We start from the raw sequence: 14922 nt of genomic DNA, 5'->3' as shown, positions 1-14922 counted from the left end.
AATTCTCTATTAACCTTCACATGCTTAGATATACACTTCTAAGTTATTATTTGCTTTTCATAACATGCTTAGATGAACCTATCTAGGTAGTTATTTCTCTCTTTTTTGAATGCTTAGATGAACAGGTCTAATTAACATTATGGTTTTCGCTTAAATACTTGGATGAACATGTCTGAGTGATTTTCTTTGTTCTTCTCATGATTGCTTGGATGATTGGTAGGTATAAAAGTAATTTTTCTTTTGCAATTATGTTAATGACAAATAACATGACGATTTTGTTATCCATCACATGCTTATATGAACATGTCTAGGCTAGGAATTCCTTGCTTACATTAATTTCTTGGATGAACATGTTATTACTTTCATGCTTTCTTTACACTTAAATTGTTATCTAACAAATTTCACTTTTTGTTTCTCTTTATGTCAAATTCCCCAACACATATCTGTTTACAATTCCTACAAATTAACATGTTATATGATATATTGTTTGTATTTGTTTGACATGACATGATATTGGCCACCTTAACCTAGGAGACTGGTTTTTCCAGGTGAGATGGGTGCTTAATCTCTTCCCATCTCATAAATTAGCTTTCAAACCAACATCGAGGGTTCTAGACTAGGCTCTTGTATGTGCAATTTTACATTTTTTAGAATGTAACTAGGAAACAACGTAATGTAATTTACTTTCTTAGATTATATCTAGGACTAAAAAAGCATTGTAAATTTTTGTTACGAAATTGATGTAAATAGTCATATATAATAATACAACAGAAGCATTTTTTTATAGTGAAGGTTTTCTTATTTTTCCATTTAAATTAAATAAATGACGAGTAAAACCCTCAATCTAGAGAGGAGTACATTTTACAGTGAATTCGACATTTTGAGCATCACGATCCCACCCGTTTGCGCGGGTTAGGCCTAGTTTGAGAACAAAACTGGTGTGTCGAGGTCGCGGTCGCTCACAGAGACTAGGTTAAGAAGATGGAAAGGTGTTAAACACCCTTCCACCTAATCCGTAGATCAGTCTTTGAGATATTAACTGCTATGTTATGTTATGAACTTTTTCATCCAATCATTTAATTTATGCATGAAATGCATAAAATAAAATATGCTCATTATGTGATATATAAATTAAGATGGAGTAATTGTAGTTTACCTACATGTGGTTAGGTCAGAAATCTCTTTGTCACTTGTGGTTTGAAAAATTACCACTTTACCCATCTGAAGTGACCTCTATCAAAGAGTCATTACCCGTCTCCCCCTTTTTCCCTTTAAAAAGAGGGTTAAATGTGTTTTTCTTTCATTATATTTTATGTCTATTTCTCCTCTTCTCTTCTTCACTTATTTTTTACCTCTCTCTCTCTCTCTCTCTCCTTGTTACTTTCTTAGTGTTTCTTCTAGATACTTCACAAAAACCCACAACCAGAGGTATTGAGACTTTCATCATCATGAAAAACACGACCATAGAATCAAAGATCAAAGGAAGAGCGGCCAAGTTGTGGATTTTGGTGTTGGAGGCCATCTCGGTGAAGATGGTGTTTGGGTATGACCAAGTGAACAAGTTTAAAAGAGGAGGTGTGGGTCAACTTGAATTAGGGTTTTTCATATTTGGGTTTGTGTTTAAAATGGGGTAAAAGAAGGAAGGGTTTGTTAATTTAGAGATGGGGATTAGGGATTGAACTAGTTTTGAGAGATTCAAAGATGAGTAGCTAGCCTTAAACACCTACGTGAGGGCGGATTTCTACTATTGGAAATGGAATATTTTGATGTTCTCTACTCCTTAATCCATGGGTCTTCCACTTGATTGTTGGGGTGAGATGAGTGTGCAAGATTTGAGAAGGTGATTGTAGAGATGGATAATTGGGTATGCGGTGGATGGATAAAGAGCAAGGTCCATGTTTTTAATGCAAGACATTTTCCTTACCATTTAGCTTAGGAACTTTTAAGGTAAGCCTTAGCTAATTAAGTACTACATGGATTAGACATAAGTGATCAATCACACCTATAAAACCGATGGTAGTGGCGACTCTAAAAAAGGGGGAAAAATAATGAATGGACTCACTAATGTGGGCCAAAATGGGGATATATCCCTTTCACCCAAAAGTTCTAGCAAAATGCCACATTTCTGAAACTATCTAGCGATACACCCCTGTTTTTGAAACTTGAGTTTCTAAAAATTAAGTTTCAATGTAAAACTCGATTTTTAGAAAATTGGGTTATAGGCAAATCAAACTAAATAAAAAATAAATAAAAATTTGTGGAACTCGAGTTTCACTTGAAAATTTTCAAGGAACTCGAGTTCCTTACTGAAACTCTATTTTAAACAAATTAAGTTTCAAAACAAGGGCATATCACTAGATAGTTTCAAAAAATGGGCATTTTGCTGGAACTTTTAGGCAAAAGGGGTATATCCCCATTTTGGCCCACTAATGCGCACACTCACACTATTTAAATATCCACAACTCACACATATTTCTCCAAATAAAACCCTCCGAAGTCCAACACTCATGAAGTGTTTGGAGGAGGGGTCTTTCATTTGAAATCTAGCGACGACAATGTTCAGGGAAAGATTAATTAAGATCTACTTCTATGTTAAAAGAATGCATACTCTCTTTGAATTTTAGATTAGGGTTCTAGGAAATCTTACCTAGATGCACTAAATCTTAAAACAAAATAGAATTTCCAACACCTCTTGATCTTGAGACCTCCTTAGCCTTCACCTCAATAACAACAAGAATTCCAAGAGTGGGTTTTCTTCCTTGTCAACAACCCAAGTTATGTTTCCTTGAGGAGGAGAGAATGTTTCTTCTCTTCCTTTTTTATAAATATTCTAGCTTTGTAGCCTTTTGTCTTGGATTTGGCAAACTATGAGCATGAGAATATGGTACAAAACACAAGATTTTGCCCAAAATTCCACTTTTAGAATTTTCGTTAGTTCTCTTTACTTGTGGAATTTTTGTTCTCCAAGGCTCTAAAATCAAAGCTTGTCATAATATTCTCTAACGAAATCTCATTTGCTTCAATCATACATTGTCTGAACATTATTTGATCCCAAAAAAATTGTGATCAAGCTTAATGACACTCTTTAAAAATGGCTAAGCATTTTGGCTGGTTTATCAATGTTTTTCGATCTCATGCTCATTTTAAGTTTGAACTAACTTACTAGTAGTCACCTTAAAGGGAATTCATTTATCTTTCATATGAGCTTGAATTTTTCTTGACCAAAAAATTAGAATTTGGTATTCCAAAGAAAGAGCTTGTTTGACAATTGATCGAACCAGATCAGACTTTTGTCAAAGTTTGGGAGAAGGCAGGCATTTCATAATTTGGCCTCTCAATTCATAAAATTGGTCTATTGAACATTTTGAACATATAAGTGGGACAAATTAACTCAATCATTATGATTTCCTCGATCTCAGGGTTAAAAATGTATTTTTGATATTTTTAGGATCAATTTGAAAATTTTCACAAAATTTGAGGGTGGACAAAATATAGTGTTGGCAATCACACCCCTTTGGGTGGCCTTTGTTGGTAGGGTTTTCTTCTTTAGCAGGTGATTAGATCAGTCAAGTTAGTCGATTACAATTCAGTTTGAGTCAAAGTTCTTGATTGATTCCATCAGTACCCCAAATTCACATATGCACAAAAAGTCTGCCACCATATTCACTCCCCATCTACTTTCACCCAATGGCGGAGTTAGAAAATTTCTTCGGGGGGAAGGGGGCTAAGCTATATATATAGACACACACATAAAAAAATATGTTCATAACATGATTTTTTTTTTTTTTTTTAATGTTATTTTCTTGTGTATAACAAAGTATTGACATCAAGTATATTTATAACATTAATAAAAATAAAAACTAAAGGATTTTTAACTCCTAACCATGAAATCTACATTTATACTTTCTTCTAAAAGAAAAAAAAAATCCATATCCCTAATTTTCTAAATAAAAAATAAAAGAAGGTTTTTATTAAATAGATTTACTTATATATTTCTCGCTATTATGATATAAAAGATATATATATATATATATATATTTTTTTTTTTTTTGAGAAAGAAGTTGAATGTTTTTGTAAGAAACAATATATAACTTGGAATTTATTTGCTTATTTATGCAATAGTACTTTGTATTTCTAAAGACTGAGAAACTTAATATCTATTTATGTTTGCTTAGGATTTACTATTTCTTATTTGCCTTATGAAATTTATAAACTTATGATATGAAAAATACATCTGAAAGATAAATTTCTATATTTATTTGGACTATTTTAGTCATTTTTTCTATTTTTAATAATTAATATATTTATTTATATTTTTAATAATTATTAAATTAATTATGATTTCATCATAGTTTGACCTTAGTTCAATCCTAGTTCGACCTCGATTCAACCCTAATCTGATCTCAAAAATCTTGAACTTCTCCATTTTCAGTTCTTAATTTGAATGGTTTGGATTTCAAAACCATGGTTATCAAGTCCAATAGCAACATACCATATTTGAAAAATTACCTTTTGACATTTTCATTTATATATGTTCTACTAACCTTTTTTTTATAGGTAGATAATGGTAGAGGGAGAAGTGGAGTTCAAATCACAAACATGGGACATTATAAAAAATACCATTACTATTGGCAATGGCGGCTCCAGGACTATTTTCTAAGATGGTTAATAAGAAACATAAATTATACAAAATTTAAAATAAAAGAGAACTTGAATATATTGACATCACCAAAAAGAAAAAAAAATAAGAAATAAAAATCCAAATTCATGAAGTTTTACAATTGCCTTCTACGATATTTCATATTTTGAAATTATTTCATGATATCTTCATTATTAATCCTATGAGTTACATCTCTTTCAATATACACAGACAAACAATCATTTATCTACTGATCTCCCATTTGATTGATATATTTCAATGTTAAGATCTAAACGAGTTTTTTCTAAAGTTTAATATTAACAAATTTCTACTTTTGTTGTTGGACTTATTATTCCCCCCTCCCCCCCCCCCCCCCCCCTCTCAAAGATTTTAGATCAAATTAGTTTGATATTAAGGTTTTTTTTTTTTTTTTTTTTTTTTTGTGTGTTTAAAAATGTTAAGATATAATTAAGATGATTAAATTCAAACTTATTTTTGCTGGGTTTTAAAAAATTAGGATCTAAGTGTTCAAAATTTTATTTTAATGAGTCAAACAAAAATAATAAAATAAAAACTATTATATATAATTTTTTCCCCAATTTGGGGGCTTCAAGTGGAGCTACCCCATGACTATTGGGTTGTCACTTAAACCCATTTGCATTCTACTAATTTGTGAAAAGTTTCGGACGTTATAAGTTGAAACTATATCTAAAAAAAATCTTGCGTAGAGCTTGAGATAAAATTTTAATGTATGCAACACCTTCCCATAATCCATAATATACAGACCTTACAAAACTTTATATCACAACGAATTGTAGTTTCAAGCATTAGTGTCCTATATAATTTACAAAGATTGTGGCACCTGAAGATTAAAAATGAAAACGAAAGAGCAAATAGTAACGGCTGGACCAATGAGAATGAAAAATTTTCATATGGCATGGTATCCATAATGTTGTTGATCTTTCATCTTTCAGCAAAGTAGTTGAAGTGACCAGCAGGCAGCACCACTCCACCATCGAAATAGCACAAGAACTTAAAATTGCAAACGATAATCTATAGTTCAGTTTTTTTTCCTCATCCGATGACATTCATATCAGTGATGCTTCATACCAACCCTCCAAATATCAAACTGTTTTATTAATTGCGAGCGTGAAGTATATGAGAATTAATGTGCCCATACTAGACCTGAAGCCACCAAATCATACGCCTCTAAATCAGTACATAATGTGAGAAAATTTACTAATAAATGTGAGTTTTATATGTAATTTAAAGAAAAAAAAAAAAAAAAAAAACCTTGAAATTTAAGCATTTTATAGATAGAATAGTTTTTTTTTGATGGAAAGATGGAATAGTTATTGATCTTCAATCATGTTGATATTTGCAAGCATAGATGGTATAAACTATAAAGAGACAATGCAATACAAATACAATAGTGGGATTGTAAAAAAAGCCATCCAATATATAGAAAGCTCTTAAGTGGTGTAATATTGAGAAAAGTTACACAAGATAGAAATTTAACCTAACCCTATGAAAAATTATGAATCTATGATGGTCAAATGTTTATAATGGATTAATTTTTTGAACAAATTGAGGGTGAGGAAAATGGTGATGTTCTTATGTTAGTAAAAATATAAATTTAAACTCTTCTTTCATATTTGTTGGAATAAAGATTAAAGATTAATTTGACACACATGCAAGGCTTGTGATGAAAATTTTGTGAAAAAGAGATAGTGTAATACAATAGTGGGCTTGTAAAAAGTCATCCAAAAAAATCTTAATATTGAGAAAATTTACATCATGTGTAAATTGAACCTAATTTCATGAAAAATTACGATGGTCAAAATTTTGCAATAGATTAATTTTTTGAACAAAGTGAGGATGAAGATAATGGTGATGTTCTCATGGTTAGTTAAAATTTAAATTTAAATTTTTCTTTCATATTTGTTGCAATAAAGATTGATTTGACACATAGAAGAGCTTGTGGTGAAGATTTTGAGTTTGTTACGTTGGCTAATACTATGGAATGAAAAGTTGTAGCAATAAGTATTATAAGAATTAACAATGTTTGATGATATTATGAAATTTTGGATAATATAAGAAATGTATCCAAACTTGGGAAAACAAAATCCAGATTCCTGTAGGCCGACTGAATTTTTTGGTTATGGATAGAAAATGTGGAGTCATGAATGTAAGTAAAATTGTTTCAGTAGTAATGAATGGTTTAGAAAAATAAATAAAAAAAATGAATGGAGAGAACTTTCAAAGATTTGCACAATACAATTAAAAGGTGAAAGAAATGAGCGTTGGCTAAATCACTAGAAATGAGAGTTATTAATAGATGAAAGAGTGTGAAGTTTGTGGAGAATTCAACTTATGATCATGAAGCCATGCTTGATTGAAAAGTTCAATTAAGAATGCTTGAAAATTGCATATCTCTTGTTCAAGGATGCTTGAAGCCAATTGATTGCATCACTTGTTGACGATATAATTAATGGAGCAATCCTGAATATTAAAAGGGATGTAAAAGACAGAAAATTCTTAGCTATTCTTGGAGTATAGAAAAATTGTGCTATCTCCTCTCACATTCGTGTTGGATCCTACTATGAATTTAATAAATAGACCCTATTACGAATGTGAGAGGAGGGAACACAATTCTCTATATTCTGAGAGTACTTAAGAATTACTCGTAAAAGACAATCTTATAAGCTAGAGATTGAAATTTGTCAAGTCCAATCCATGAGGAGATAAGTTTAGAAATTCCTTTTATTGGTTTTAAATACTACATTGACTGGAAGAGTAGTAATGAGAAGTAATTATTCATACAGAAAAGTGATAATCCTGTTCAATCAGGAGGTTATAGCTAGAGTGGTGTGATGAAGCTTATGTTGTATGTGTGAAAGTTGACATAAAAGTTTTGTGTAATGTGTTAGTCTGAGGGCACCTTTAGGTGTATTAGAAATTTAGGTTAGTTTATGTTTGAGAGATAATTATTCTTAGTTTGATTCCATCAATTTTACTAATATTCTATTTTGCTAATATTCTTTGACTTTTTGCCGTGTGCTGCTAGCTATTGCATAGTTTGTGTGTGTTTGTTTTACAACAATCAATGTACAATTTTATAATTAAAAAATTACAATAATTTAAGGAGGGTATCAAATTTAAAATTTTAAAATAAAATCCTTTAGTTTTATGCCAAATTAAACCTCATACTTTTAAATGTATCACTTTACAGTTTACACCCCTTATATTTATTATTGTGGCTAACAAAAACCCCACTTATGGTCTCAAATGTTTCATAATTTCCTAATGTTTGACACAACGTTGAAAGTTTGGGGTTTGAATTGACATATTGAGCATATAGAATTTAATTTGTCACAAGGATAAAATTATAGGGGTTTTTTTTTTTGGATTTTCCCTTAAATTTTATAGTTTCGTAAGTTACAAATTTAACTTTATAATTTAAGGGATTTCAATTTAAACCCCATAATTTCCATATCTTACAAATTGAAACATAAACTTTTAAATTCATTTTAATTCAAATTATCTCTTTTGTCTCTAACACTGACTACGCAAAACAGATTTTAAAATTCATGGTCTAATTCGTACTAACTTTATAATTAGTTTTGTTTTTTTCTATTTTAATAAACAACTATAGTCCCATATAAAAAAATAAAATAAAATAAAATAAAAAACAACTATAGGGTTTAAGTTATAACTTATGAAATTAAAAAAGTTTAGTTTAGTTTTTTTTGTTTTTGTTTTTACAGATTGTAAGGTTTAAATTGAACTCATTATAGGTTTTAAATCGTAATTTCTCCCCCAAAATTATCCATTAAAATTACGGCTATCTTTTAGATAATCCAAAATCATATCAACATCCCACCCATGGCCAAAATTTGTATCTGTTTCTTGGAAGATAGTTAGAGAGAGTCGTAGTCACTCACATGTCAAGACAACAAAAGTAACAGTAAGGACTAAAGACAAAAGATTTCTCATAAAGGGCCACGACTTACACTGTTGCGAAGATGAATAGAATCTTCCTGGGGTTGATGGACATAAAGCGGTTCGACTTCTTATTCCTTCCATCTGGTGCATCCATGAGATTAGGGCCACTGACAGTAGGGTTAGGAATTAGAGCTTTGTTGGCCATCAATGCCTGCTTCGAAGGCTCTAATTGAGAGTTCACTGTAACGAAGACAACAGAGAACAAGATTAAGTACAACTTCTAATTTATTCTTATTTCATGTATTTTAGATTGCTTCTACACAATTTTGCCCCACTTCTTTCCACTTCGCCTCATGTAGGTTTTTCCCACCCCACACATGTAGTGGCAAGGAGATGGGGCGAGATTTTAACCTCCACCACAGGTTGGCACGATAATGAATTTAGACATTTTAGCCCCTCCTCACCCCAACCCTCTTTAATAGGGGCTATAATTTTAAAATTTGCATACCTTAAACTTATATTATTTAAACAAACAAATCAATATTATCTTATTTAAATGCATGGATATTAAGATTTTTATTTTTGTTGTGATATTGTCTTATTAAACACTTGGATGATTTTAAAAAATTCTTACTAAAAATTAGTTTGATTTGAAAGGATAAATTTAGCTGTAATTTTAAGTATATTTATATTAATGAAATAGGTTTTATTAAAAAAAAAATTGTAATAGTTGTTGGTTAAATTAACATGTAGTAGAATTTTACAAGGCTAGGCCTCAAGGAGTGGGAATGAAGCAATGCAGTTTTCCCTTTCATATGGGGCGGGAGAATAAGAAAAGACAAAACCATGTGAGGCAGTGGTGAAGATCCCATTCTTTTGGCCCGCCACTCTCCATTGTTATCCCTAATTGCTTCCAACAATGTGCCCATTATTATTGTTGATTGTGTTTCACATAGACATTCATGTGACTTATCTAATAAAGAGTAGTGGGCTTCAATTAAATACAGACTAATTGAAGAAAACAACACAATGATTTCTTTTTTTTTTTTTTTTTTTGAGAAGGAAAAATAACACAATGATGATAGTACAAGAGTGCTAAACTTTATTCAAGACGTATTATGCAGGCCATTATTGGTTTATAACTTTTATAAGTCACATGGCTTCTCAAAAAAAAAAAAAAGTCACATGGCATTTATGTGACACACCTCTATTAATTATTGTTAATAGCATATGGATTAAAAAAGAAGGTTTGTAATTAAACCAATCTTTTTTTTTTTTTTTTGGTTAAATAATTTAACCAATCTTAAAGCACAAGGTATGTGATTAAAACAATAGAAAACTTAAAGTTATAATTAGAAAAGTGTTAAAAACCTAAAGTTTGAGGGATGCCAACATAAATGACCGAAAAAGTATTAACTGCAAGTTAAAAGGCTTATGGGCTTTTATATTCTATGTATACCTTTTACTTGGAATTTCTTGGATGATTCATCTATATCTTCTTCCTCATTGTTAGTCCATCTGTCTGCTCGATGAGACCATTTACGAGAGAGTGCCCGCTACAGAGAGTGTGAGAGAGCAGTTGTTGAATTATAGTTCATGCAAGTTGAGTAGTGAAGATTTCAATGTAGGGGATTTGCTACTCACAGTCACTTTTGGGCTCCCCAAACCTCTATCTGAGGATTGTGCAAGACTCTCAATATCCAACACAACCATTACAGTTTTATTTGTGGCTGTAATGTCAGTCTGCAGAGTTAATCAAATATATGTACGTATTAGAGGTAAAAATAAATTGTCAATAAGAACTAGCTAGTAATCTGATACTCATACTGTCATGATTTATTCTGTTCAACAATCAGTAGGTTACAAGTTCTCTTTCTAAATCTATATCTATATCTTAAGAGAATAGCATACCTAGACACTATCAATCTATCATCACACATCAAACTTAGAGTGAATCTAGAATTTTGCAATAAGACATGTAACCTTATGGTTTTTAGGAAAACCCATCTTTTTGTGTCCTACAGAAGTATGGATGCTCATAGTTGGAAATACTTAGAAATTGAGGTGCGCGTGCACGCGCGCACACACACACACACACACACACACATATATATATATATATGGAAATTCAATGAACATAAAATTGAACAAACAATGTTCTTACTAGGACTTTGCAAGATAGTTGGAAATACTTAGAAATTGAGGCGCGTGCACACACACACACACATATATATATGGAAATTCAATAAACATAAAATTGAACAAACAATGTTCTTACTAGGACTTTGCAAGATAGTTGGAAATACTTAGAAATTGAGGCGTGCACACACACACACACACACACACACACACATATATATATATATATATATATATGGAAATTCAATGAACATAAAATTGAACAAACAATGTTCTTACTAGGACTTTGCAAGATAGTTGGAAATACTTAGAAATTGAGGCGCGTGCACACACACACACATATATATATGGAAATTCAATGAACATAAAATTGAACAAACAATGTTCTTACTAGGACTTTGCAAGATTATTATCGAAAGATTTCTAGTTTGAGAAGTCTAGCTTCCTATCAAAGACTAAACGGTGGTCATAGATGACATTTCATGATAATTTTTTTTTTTTTTCAAACTTCATATGATAATCATATCGATTTAGTATTTTGCATTGAGTAGTGTTATGGGTACTACAAATTTTACTATATTGAACTGACAAACTAATGTGTCACCAATTATAAAAAAGATAATTCAAATATTCATATATGAGGTAATTGAAGTCTAGAAATCATATTTATTATAACATCAGCTTGTAAATTTTATGTAATACAATTTGGAGTGCCTTTAGCATTTTCCTTCTGTATTACCTTTAGCAAATATATAAATATATATATATATATATATATATTTATATATATTTGGTGTTTACTTAGGACTGTTCATGGACCAAACTCGGCCAGCCAGGCACTTTGAAATAAAAACTACATGGTCCGGGGTTTCTCAAAAAAAAAAAAAAACTACATGGTCCGGGCCAAGAGCCCAAGCCCGAGATGACCCAGCCTCAGGCCCATCCTAGAGAAAGCTCCCAAGGCCCAAAAACAACCTATCCCATAAACAAATGGTTATTACACAATATTAGTGCTAAAACAAAAGCTTTGATCGGCATGTCAAGCTGGGCCAAATTTCACTGATCCAAACCCTAGATGAGCAATGCTACTAAACACAACAAATTTCACATGCCACGCCATGGCCAGCCCAAAAAATATATCATTTTTATTTAAAATAATTGTACTTTTTTTAATAGATAAGTAGAATTTTAATATCTAACATCCGTTTCATAATAATTGTCTTTTATCATTAAGACAAGACACTAATTGGTTTTTAAAATACTAACATCAATGTTTATATTATAGAAAAAGTACTACATTTTAGCCAATCAAGCCTTCACTCACATCAATTTATACAAAGTTATGTAAAAATACATGATTGCTGTAGTAACTGTGAATTTACATTGACATTATTTATTTTGTATAAGTTTTTTTTTTTTGTATGTATCTTGAGAATGAAGGAAGAGAATAGATGATTGTTGTGTGAAAAGAAAGAAAGACAATTTAAAAACTTAAGAAAAATTAATATTTTAATAAAATGTAATATAAAATAAATAATTTGATATGAGGTGTTTTGAAAAGTATATATAAATATATATATATATATATATATTCTCATACTAAAATAGACCAAAAAAAAAGTAAAAAAATTGCATGAGCTGATACAAATGCTCTTAATATAAATGAGGTTTGAAACAATATATTTTATTGGACCACAAACTTAAGCAGTTAAGCTAACTAAGATACACAAATAATCTTAAATTAAACAAGTAAAACTCTGTATTGAATCCCACTTCGTAGCCAATGATACAACAAAATGGGATTGTATAATTAGGCCACGCCCCCTAATTACTAACACGAGAAAGGACAGACAAACCAAGGGCATTAGTGGCTTTCGCACGAATGTGAAAACACTGCACCGGCCTTTCAGAATGTTGTTGGCCATGCTGATACCAGTGAGTTTAAGCATTTTTAATATTTCGAGATGCCAAACAAAAAGAGCAAATTGCCAGAAGAGATATAATAATTATAATTATAGACAAAACAAATGTATGATTAGAAGAGAAATCCAGTTGCATGTGCATATATACAGAAATTAATCGTACGTGAATAGTTCTTAAATTACCAATGAAAAGAGTGCACCGTACCTAACCTAGTTAATTCTTGGACCACTTGTTCCCATGTGAAGTGAGAAACCCGAGGCCACAGAATGGCCAAAATAATTACTCTAAAATTATCATAATAATTTACTAATATATATATAATAAAGGATATATATATATATATATATATTACAATATATTATGAACAACCATGCATGTTAATACAACAGAATTAGCCCCAGATTTTTATAGGGACACTGGATTAGTGACAACCATACGTTTTTTCTATCATGCATTGAGTTACCATAAAAGTCCTTTCTCAACCAAAACAAAAAAAAACAAAAAAAAAATAATAATAATATAGTAAACATAAAAAACAAAAATCTCTTATTGAGTCTCTATACGTATTAAAAAGTTATGATCCACTGCTTCCTGGCGGAGAACTTATGTTAAAATACTCTTTATCATTTGTTTTATGGAAAAACAATTATCAAATAAAAAACAAAAACAAAAAACCAAACAAGAACTAAATTAAAACATCCACTATTTTTTCGAGAAGAAAATTAAAACGTCCTTAAATTAACATAAAAAGGTTGTGGCCAAATACAGTTAATAAATATGCCTAGGCTTCTAAATTCTAATCTAGAAGCTAGGCATATTTAATAAATATGCTCTCCTTGGCTTGGGACAAGCGGTCTATAATGTCCCAAGTCTTGCTTTTTTTTTTCCTTTTTTTTTTTTTTTTTTTTTTTTTTTTTTTTTTTTTTTTTTTGGTATTTGGTAATCCTCTTTTCTTTAAAAAAAATCCATCAAATGGCACAAATCACAAAAAAACACATAAAAAAGTAAAAGAAGATAGAAATCCACAGGCGATGGCACACCATACTATACTCACTTCTCACCGGACATTTGCGAACCCAATTCCTCCTCCCCCCATCTCTTCTCCAAGTACTTTTAATTTGTGAATGTTTTGGATTTGGAGTAGAGGACGATAACATTACCAATATAATATGTCTATTTTTCATGATCTTCAAGGCCTAATTCATTTAGCATGCCCAAATGAAATGGTATATTAATTCCCAGTTATATAATAACATTCATATAACATATATTTATAAATCTTGAAAATTTTAATTTGGCACAACTAAAGTCAATAAAAAACAAAGTTATAATGACTGTCATTAGGGGAAAAAAAATCTAGAGCATTAAAAGGAATTAGAAGAATAGATTTGAACAAATGCTTCTCTTTTAGTAACAATGCCTTAATTAATTTGGAGCTAAGTTTCAGACAATGATGCAAAAGATTAATAAAAAAGAAAGAATTTCACAATGGAAAAATTCTTCAAAATATTTTGAAGAAAAATCTGTGAGAGACTGTCATCATGCATGATGTTAAAGAAATACAGAACATGCAAATTTTGAAGAACTCTGTACTTAATTACACGCACAAAACTGGTCAAATAACTATATATGCATAGCAATCATATCAAAAATCTGTGAGAGACTGTCATCATGCATGATGTTAAAGAAATACAGAACATGCAAATTTTGAAGAACTCTGTACTTAATTACACGCACAAAACTGGTCAAATAACTATATATGCATAGCAATCATATCAAATGAAAGAAGAAAATATATATATATATATATATATATATAGAGAGAGAGAGAGAGAGAGAGAGAAGTGTGGCAATGAATACATTACCTGCATAATAGTCTCCTTCTCCATATCAAGGCAATTAAAGAAGAAGATTCAATATATATCGTCCTCGTCCCTTTAAACCTATATATAATATGTGACAGTGATAGAAAAGAAGTATGCTTTGTCGGTCAAACAAGGAGAGAACTCTCTTTGGGCTGAGCAGGTGAGTGAGAAAGAAAGAGATATGTATTTTCCTTCTTCCAGCCATTTAAAAAAAAAAAATATATATATATATATATATATATATATTAATAGACAAGTTGCATTTTTATTTGGACAACGTAGGTTTAAGGAGGTTTGGCTTATCATATTGAAAAGCAAAATTATAAAAAAAAATACATATCATTTGTAATAAACTATTCAACTCATATCCTGGGGTTGCATTATTGCATCGTGTTAATCCAAACCATAAAG

The 14922-nt window shown here is 30.6% G+C and overlaps 1 protein-coding gene across 1 annotated transcript; it reads right to left on the bottom strand.

Moving 5' to 3' along the window:
* Nucleotides 1–5370: 5370 nt before the first annotated feature.
* Nucleotides 5371–14689, bottom strand: LOC126717893 (uncharacterized). The gene is made up of 5 exons (XM_050419849.1): nucleotides 14512–14689; nucleotides 10229–10327; nucleotides 10044–10140; nucleotides 8653–8824; nucleotides 5371–5824 (listed from the first exon to the last, which is right to left on the bottom strand). The coding sequence occupies exons 1-5, from the start codon at nucleotides 14533–14535 to the stop codon at nucleotides 5764–5766; spliced, it is 453 nt and encodes a 150-aa protein (XP_050275806.1). The 5' UTR covers nucleotides 14536–14689; the 3' UTR covers nucleotides 5371–5763.
* Nucleotides 14690–14922: the final 233 nt, after the last annotated feature.

The sequence above is a fragment of the Quercus robur genome, chromosome 3, assembly GCF_932294415.1.
Source record: "Quercus robur chromosome 3, dhQueRobu3.1, whole genome shotgun sequence".
NCBI lineage: Eukaryota > Viridiplantae > Streptophyta > Magnoliopsida > Fagales > Fagaceae > Quercus > Quercus robur.
Note: the sequence above shows the minus strand (reverse complement) of the source record. Positions and strands in the feature narration are given on the sequence as shown.

Excerpts from the sequence above, each read along its gene's own strand:
- LOC126717893 (XM_050419849.1), bottom strand. The coding sequence starts at position 14,535 with ATGGAGAAGGAGACTATTATGCAG. Across the intron at positions 10,328-14,511 it reads AGAAGGAGACTATTATGCAG|ACTGACATTACAGCCACAAA; the intron begins GTAATGTATTCA and ends TTAACTCTGCAG. Across the intron at positions 8,825-10,043 it reads CAAGAAATTCCAAGTAAAAG|TGAACTCTCAATTAGAGCCT; the intron begins GTATACATAGAA and ends TCTTCGTTACAG.